Raw genomic sequence first — 8,448 nt, forward strand, 5'->3', positions numbered from 1 at the left:
CGCGGCCATCAAATTCGAAATGACCTTATTTTTTTTTCCTTAAAACGATAAATTTCCTCAGTTTAAACCTTTGATATGTTTCCTATGTTCTACTGTGAATAACATACAGGTTTACGAGATTTCCCAGTCGTCGCGTTCTGTTTTTATTTACATTTATTGACATTTTACACAGCATGTAAAATGCAAAACCAGAATCATGGTAAACCTCCAGAATGTATTATTACACTTTAATCTCATTAGTTGTCTTAATGATGCTCGTCTTATTGGCTGATCGATATGAAATGTCTGCATATTCAAGTGGTTGCAAGGACAAACTCGAAGACTTCAAATGGTCTCGTTGGTAAAAGTTTATTTCCACGATAATTCCAATACACTCATACCAGCCGGCACTCGCATTTTCTGTGATCACTCCCATATTTTTCCCTCCTCCTTTCTCCCAAGTCAAACAACAGTCACTAAGCCTTATCATGTGTGGGCTAATTTGAGCTAGAGCCCAACTCACTTCTGGGAAGTGTCCGATTTTGACAGTACTTTATTTGTTCAGTTCCCGGAATAATTTAAAAAGAGTTTCCAACCTTCAGAATAGTTTGGCATTTTTGGCAGGTGGAAAGAGAGCAAAAATTTTTTAAAGGAAAAATAGCATATAAAGACATCATTAAATCAGTACAACTACACATGTGAATTAGACCTGTAAATCACCAAGCCACACACTGCTTAATGACAGTCTTTTTAGAATAAATCTCTCATAAAGCCAAATATAATCTGAGACAACATTCAGTATGCAGCCGAACAAATTCAGCACTTACGCTCGCACTTTATTGGGAGCTCATGACGTGAGAAATAGTTCACTATGATCAAAATATATCGGTTAAGAAACATTCTGTCTTGGGCCTTGTTTACTAAGTGATATGTGTTCACGTGTTAGGCGTACGGTGGGTTCATCCATATGAAATGATGCCCGTTTTCATCAAGTTATGAGACCGTTTAAAGGAAATGGGTGAAGCCACTTTGGTCAAACTCAATTATGGTTTTAGCGCGAGTGAATCTGAATTCACAAAAGAAGCTCTGGGGTGATATCTGCTTTAATGCAGGACATTTGAATATGTTCTCTATCATGACTAGCTAGGATTAGCTTCGTCTGCTGCAGGTCACTCTGCAAGAAGACTGAGTTAGGTTTAGTTGTAGTTGGTGCCAGATGAGCAAATGAGTTTTAATGGGCAATCAAATGAGCTTCACAGATTGGTCAGTGAATTTGAAGAATCGTCACGGCAGACAGGGTAATCCCTGGAGCCTGGAGAAATACTGTAACAGTTTGTTCCAAGATAAAGAAGCAAACGAAGATCAGCGAGAGACAATACAGGCTGCGGTAGACATAACAGGCAAAAACTTTGTTGACAGTGCAATCAGAATGGGCTTTAAGTCGAGATCAGCCCCCAGCAATTAATACTGTCAAGTATTTGAGCTGTAAAAATGACCAAAATGTGCGTCTGTATCATCTAAGGCCAGCCCAAGTCAATTTTTTTCTATTTTTTTTTTTCTTTGTAAAATGCATTAGTAATGCATTAGTAATGCATAAGTAATTTTTTTTTTTTTTTTTTTTTTTTTGCGTTAAGTGAGAAATGATCGAAATAATAGATAATGCAGTTTAGGATGATTATTTTTTTGGTCTGAATCCATTAATCGATACGAGACAAGCACAAACACATCAGTCTAATGAAGTTCCAACAAACAGTAGTAGCTGAGAACCGGAGATATTTGACATATGTTATTATGACAGAATATTTTGAGCAGGTTTTAACTTCTCAGCAGTTATCAAAATCTGGTTCTCACTTGGAGAGACACCTTTCTGATAACGTTACCATAAATTAATAGCCAAAACTCCAGGCTATATTTGATTTTAAGCTAAAAAAAAAAAATTAAAAATAAAAAGATTAATGCTGAATGGCTTATTTGAATTCAGTACTGAAACAGAATTTTTTTGTTGTTGTTGTTTATAGCACAGGAACAAATAATAATAATTAAAAAAACCCCATCTTATTATATTCCCTTCAAAGGTAAATAACTCTAAATGAACAGAACATTCCTGTTTGTTTTACAGCAGTGCGTTTACGAAAGTAACGTGCTTCAAGTCCAGGTTCGCTGCACACGTCATACAGGTGTCTTGAAACAGTGTTGTACTGAAATTTGTATCCGATTATCTTCATCCAAAATCTCTCTTTAGCTCCGCTCTGAAATGAAAGCAAAAGCAAAAAAAAAAAAAAGCATTTAGCCGTAGTCATTTCATATAATCAAGGACAAGATCAAATGCATAATAATGTTCTGTGGACTTCTTCTGAGTACTTACATGGTACTAAAAGAAAGCTGATGCACAAAAGCCCGACCAGGACAGCACCACTTCTTGGTCCAGGAGGTCCATCATTTTGGGATGAAGTTTGGGGCAAGCTTTTGCACTTTTCTCTACAATCAAGCATGAAACATGAAATTTCACATCCTCATCCAGCAGATGTTTTATTTTGTCTGGCAAAGGTTTCAGCCAAAATTCTTCTCATTCCACTAATGAAAGTCGACCTGAATTATGACGAAGCATATCGAATGTGAAAAAACGACTCACAGTTGCTTCTGTAAGAACTGCTTGCTGGACTGGCAGCCCTGGGTTTGCTTCTCAGCTGCAGTTTGAAGATTCACAGCGGCCTTCCGCAAGTCTGTGCACATCCCCAGCTCGAAGGCCGTCTGGGTCAGATTATGCTGCAGTAGTTCGATCGTGTCTAAAATCGGAGCGATCGGAGAGCAACATGTTTGACTCGACTTTAAATACGACTCCTTTATGTTAGGATGGGATTTCCTGACTCGATAAACAAGCACACAGCACTAAAGGCAAAAAAATATCAACAATCTTTCAACAGCAACATCATCCAAAGCCAGACATTCTTTCGTGAAAATATCGAATGAATCCCATTGTCTTATAAGGCCACGTCTTGCCAGAGAACAAGGTATCCGAGCGTTTCAGGCCTCCATGAAGTCACTTGGCTATTTTGAGCAGAAGTGGTTCACATAAAGCATGTTTTATCTTTGGCACAGCTTTAATGATTAAGTAATGCATGAAATCGCGTCCTGATTTTAGATCAGATTCCTCCAGCTATCTCAAGCTTGAAATCTTTAACACAGACGGAGAGTGTACGTCTGATTTCGTTCACCACCTGCAGCTTTCTCCTAAGCTGGTTCTCTTATTATCACGCAAATATATCTTGCTTTTAGCAGCAAACCATTTCCTGTGGTTTGGTTACACAGGATATGGGTTAAAGCAACAACAACAAAAAATTTTTAAAAAAATAGGTCGGATATGGCTGTGCAGATGGTAATATGAATTTCAGTCTTTATACTTTTAAAAAAAAAAAGATATTAAAGGATGGAGTGAGACTAGGAATTGCTAAACAGACTGACAAAACAGAATCCCTCATATAGTCTGTTACTCGGTATCCCAGAGCACAGGCAGACCAGACCAGTCTTGGCCTTATCTGGGCAAAGTATGAACAATCTGACCGATTACTAAAAAAAGATTCTCGTCGCAACCCAAATCAACGCGAACGCCTCGTTTTCAATATTACAATCCGACATTTCATGTTGAACTGCATTACTGACGAATCTGGGTCTATTTGTTTTCTTTTCTCGGTTTCTATGACTACATGGGAGAAAAGCCTCTAAGAATATCCTCAGTAAGAGAGCGTTCCTTTCACAGCAGCCTGGAACGGGAGGGGGGAAAATTTGACTTGGATTTTCCTACCTTGCTGCTGTGTGATATTTGCAGTAAGGTTGGCCTCAATGGCTTTATGCAGCTCGATCTCATCCTTTAGCCTAGTGATGTTGTCGTTCAGCATGTCCTGAAACACACACACACACACACACACACACACACACAGACACACACACGAGATGGAAGTTAATTAAGTGAGTTCATGGGTTCGTGGGTTAGAGGCGAGTCGGCAGCTTTGGCTGTGGATAGTAGCGTTGCCGTGTTAAGGAGTGTTTTGCATCGCAAGAGGGTGTGAGCGCTTAGTGCCTATGTGACCTCTGAGTATTAGAAATGACCTGGGACCTCTGATACCTTATTGGGAATGCCAGTGCAGTCCTTTTAACCCCTAAAAGTCACAGCGTATCAGTCAGTTATTCATGCTAAAGCATCTTATTCAGACAACTATATTTTAAAAAATGATCTAATACCTATGATGAAGTGAATAGGAGAGTGAGGAGTGTGTGAATCTGCCAGTGAGGGTTTCCGAGGTTACAGTACGTTCTATACATTAGTGTTGCTCTTATTGTTTGCGCTTAGTTGTTCGATTTTGTGATTTTCCGTTCAGTTAATTACTTCTAAATGCGTTTTTTGCGTGTATGTTCTTCCTGTAGCGTTTAAAAAACAAACGATGATGATTATTTCGATCATTTCAACCTCATGTTATAGAAAGCACTTTAAAACACCCCAAGGACAAGATAAACGTAGTTGAACGGCCAGTTCTCGAGCTATAATATCCACCAGGCAGAAACCGTGAACCAGAAAGACTTACATTTTGCTGCTGACAAGATTCCAGGGACTGATTGAGCGATTGCAGTTGGTCTTTCAGCTGGTCTATGCGAGTCAGCAACAGGCTCTGGTTGAGGCGGCCCTGCCCCACCAGTTCTTCCAACGCATGCCGGTCTTTGCTCCATACGTCTTTTTCCTTGGCAAACTTTTCCTTGAGGGTCTTCAGGTTGGCGTTGCACTCGCTGGCCCCCTTCAAGTCGGGCGAGGTGGCCCATACCACAATGATGATGAGTGAAATGATCGACCAAAGTGTCAGCACAGCGAAGATAAGGTTGCGCACCGTGTGTGACGATTTAGAGGCAGCCATTCTAGATAGATAAGTTCTCGGAATAAAATACCAAACGATGAAAAAAGTCCTGTCAGTACTGAAAGTCTCAAAGACGGTGTGTGTGTGTGAGAGAGAGAGTGTTTGAAGCAGAGGCTGGCTGCTGTGGTAGGAGGATTTTCAGGGCTGGACTTCCCCCTTAAACCTCTGCCTACTGTTGGGCAGGAAAAGAGGTGTGGCCTTGCTCCTGGTGCTGGGATGCGTGCCTGGGAAAACCTGCTCATACCGTTTCTCCATATCCTTACATGAGGCATAGATGTACAACGTTGAAAAGATTTGATAAGAAAGAAAGACAGAGCAATGTGGATCGTTTTTTTGTTTTTTTGTTTTTTTTTTATCACATTTCATCAGAAAGTGAAAGTTAAAGTCACTCTCGGTTTCTAGAGAAAAGGTTCGACTGTGTATGTGTTTCGGATTCCATTTCTCAGTCTCAGGGAGTGCTCTGGCAGGTTTCCCAGCTCCAGCGTTGGGACAAGAAGCCTGCTGGAGAGAGGAAAGTACCGCAGATTGTTTGTCCCGTCAACTATGTCTTGTTTAACACACTTTCATAAGACCACTAGAGCAGGAGCCACTCAGTGTTTCCAGACGCCATGCCAGGTTTTGAGAGGACACACACACACACACACACACACACACACACACACACACACAGAGTCAGCCATTCCTTTAACTGCCATTCTAAAAGGGGTTGGTCTGGATTCCTCCCCCTGCATCTGTAAAGAGGAAAAGTGAGAGGCGCAAAATGAAACAAACAAACGAAAAAAATCAGGGGATTTCATGATTCAAGATGGAATGGGTGGGGCTTTTTGTAACATAAAAACTAAAAGTTTGTATAATCAAATGAACCCCATACACTCTGATCTTATTATTCAGTGGTGCATCTTAACACATATAATATTAGTAGCTCCTATACGTTCAGCGTGAGGAATGTAAGTTGAAAAGGAGTTAAAAATACAAATGCAGGTAGGAAACCATTACTATGATGTGTTCCATCCAACAAGTAATCCTAACTTAGTCGTCCTTAGGAACCATTTTATTCCGGTGAGTGTCATGGTTGCTCCAAAGCCAAAGACAGGAACACTGCCGAACAAGGCGGGGATACAACCTGGATCGCAGGGCAGTTTATAAAATGATCATTTACCCATTCCACTCTCACTAAAGACGTTTTCAGTTTCTTATCAGGACAGTCTGGCTTTGTGTAATCTCAGCCTCAAGTTTGTACATGGTCTACACCAAATTCCAAGAGCACCCTCTTCTGGTTCACACATTACTCAGCGCTGGACTCTCTTGAACTGTGAGTCACTCAGCATGATTACATAACGATGACGGATAACGGTCCGTCCTCCAAATTTACGTCCGTAACGCAATTGAGTGAAATATGCCTTTGAAGTTTTAAGTTGGAAGTGCAACGTGTTTTTAGGAATTTTGGCAAAACAGTGGTATTCTCAGTTTCTTGGTCTGTGCTTTTTCTTGATCTAAGACCGTGCTTGGTTTCTTTAAAGGTTTTTAATAACAGATGAATGTAATTTATTTGCGGAATGCTGTATTTACTCGGCTGTCTTTATTCATTATGAATATGAGAAGAAATATAAATATAAGGGAGATTTATTTGTAAAATAAACAAATAAATAAATAAACAAACCGCTGTGGCATTGTTAGGAACTCATGATCGCCCAACAATAAAGCGGAAAGCGTTCCTGTTGTGCCACTCTGGAGTATTAAATGCACTCTTATATAAGAAATATAGACCAAAACCCTATACTCTCTCCCGGATCAATTTAGAATTTGAAAGTCTAGATAAGGATCATTCATTTTATGTAACACAACCAATATATTATCGTACTGTGTTTAACTGGTTTCATTAATTCATCGAGACAACGGGCCTCATTTATTAATCTTTTAGTAAAGTTCTGTATACATTTTTCATAGGTAAGACAGAGCTAAAAAAAAAAAAAAAAAAGGACTGCCAGATTTACAAATGTTTTATTCTTTAATTCATCTACACTACAGGGCCAAATATTTGTGGACACCTGACCGTCACATACATATTTACCCAAACTGTTGCCACAATGTTGAAAGCACACAACTGTACAGAATGTCTCGGGCCATGGTACACCGCACGTATGTTTTAATCACTTTGAAAAGCTTCTCTCTGCAGCTGCCGCTGTCACCGGGATAGTCCCAAATATCCTCAGTGCCACCCACATGTTTGGGTAGGTTTCTTGCAGTCGCTTTTCATGCAAAAAAAAAAAAAAAGTCAAGAATCTTCATGATGGCCGTGTTGGTTGGTGGTAAGTCTGGGAAGCTGGGAAGAGCCCAGACCTGAGCTATACTCAGACCCAAATAAAGAAATGCAAGCACACATAAGACAAACAAGGGTGCCTAATTGTTAATAAAACAAAGGGTAATAAAAGAGAAAGCAATGTTAAAATATGTACCTCAAATAGACATACAAAAATAGACTATATAATTGAATGTATATCTGGAGATGTTAGCCAGATAGCTAGCTAGTTAGCCTAATTAGCCTCTTACCTGTCATCCCCATTTTTGAGCATAGACCTGAACATGACATACCTAAACTTAAATGATTGCAATTCACGAATACTTTACACTACTAATCATGGTCTCCTTTAAAAGAAGACATTTAGCGGTGCAATAGCAAATGTATTCAGTGCAATAGCTTTTCCGGTTTGTCTGAAGATTGATAAGGCCTGCATGGCCGAGCTGTCAATCTTGAGGATGAGCCCTACCTCAGTAAGCAAATACTCATATAAAATGAGGTGCATTTGCCTCATGACAGACATGAACTGTTAGCGTAGCCATCTAATTTGATAAAACATGTTAAGGTATGTTAAGTTTCACTGATCTGCTAACATTAACTCTCTTGGCTCTTGGCTAACGTTAACGCTCATGGCTCTATTTAAGGACATTAGCTTGTTTTCTTTCCTAATTCCAGGTTAGACGAGCACCAATTCCAGTAGCTATCAGAATTGGCTAGGCAGAAAGTCGAATTCTAGCTAATGGTGAATATGAGTTTTTTTTTTTACCGGATATTTTACTTCCGAATAATTAGCTCTTTAATTTCTATATCAAGAAGATTAGAGGCAAGGATGGATTTCTTCCTTCATTTTATGTCCGCAAATCGAAAACCCAGTAGTCATCTACATATAATGTTAAGTCTAGTTTCAGTCCCGTATTAAAGTGCACTAAAAGTTACCCTTCACATGAAACCATGACCTACGCAATTTCACCAGTTAAACATATTTACTTGTTACTTTTTGATACCTACTTTTTACCTCAATTTTTTTTTAAGGTGATAAATCAAATTCTTTAATCCAAATACACTTAAATAGAACAACGGTTTAACTCAGTTGACTCTATTTACGTGTATTTGGCTTAAATGAATTGATTCATCAACTTACAAAATTTGAGGTAATTAGTTTCCTTGAATTTTTTGAGTTAAATGAACTTACCTGGTTTTACATTGCGCTAATAGCTGGTGTGTGATGGGAGTTCTGGCGCGCTATGGCTGCCGTCACATCATCCA

The 8,448-nt window shown here is 39.3% G+C and overlaps 1 protein-coding gene across 1 annotated transcript; it reads right to left on the reverse strand.

Annotated features, from left to right (window-relative positions):
• Window positions 1-332: 332 nt before the first annotated feature.
• si:ch211-1a19.3 (uncharacterized) lies at window positions 333-5,023 on the reverse strand. Its single transcript, XM_017477779.3, has 5 exons — window positions 4,560-5,023; window positions 3,782-3,878; window positions 2,612-2,765; window positions 2,345-2,457; window positions 333-2,228 (listed from the first exon to the last, which is right to left on the reverse strand). Coding segments are annotated over exons 1-5 (690 nt in total). The 5' UTR covers window positions 4,884-5,023; the 3' UTR covers window positions 333-2,226.
• Between the last annotated feature and the right edge of the window lie 3,425 nt (window positions 5,024-8,448).

Source organism: Ictalurus punctatus, chromosome 10 (genome assembly GCF_001660625.3).
Source record: "Ictalurus punctatus breed USDA103 chromosome 10, Coco_2.0, whole genome shotgun sequence".
Taxonomy (NCBI): domain Eukaryota; kingdom Metazoa; phylum Chordata; class Actinopteri; order Siluriformes; family Ictaluridae; genus Ictalurus; species Ictalurus punctatus.

Bases quoted from the DNA above. Each gene is read 5' to 3' on its own strand.
- si:ch211-1a19.3 (XM_017477779.3), bottom strand. From the start codon at position 4,883: ATGGCTGCCTCTAAATCGTCACACACGGTGCGCAACCTTATCTTCGCT. The intron at 2,766-3,781 runs GTAGGAAAATCC...CTCCGATTTTAG, and splicing joins AAATATCACACAGCAGCAAG to ACACGATCGAACTACTGCAG. The intron at 2,458-2,611 runs GTGAGTCGTTTT...GCTTGATTGTAG, and splicing joins CAGTTCTTACAGAAGCAACT to AGAAAAGTGCAAAAGCTTGC.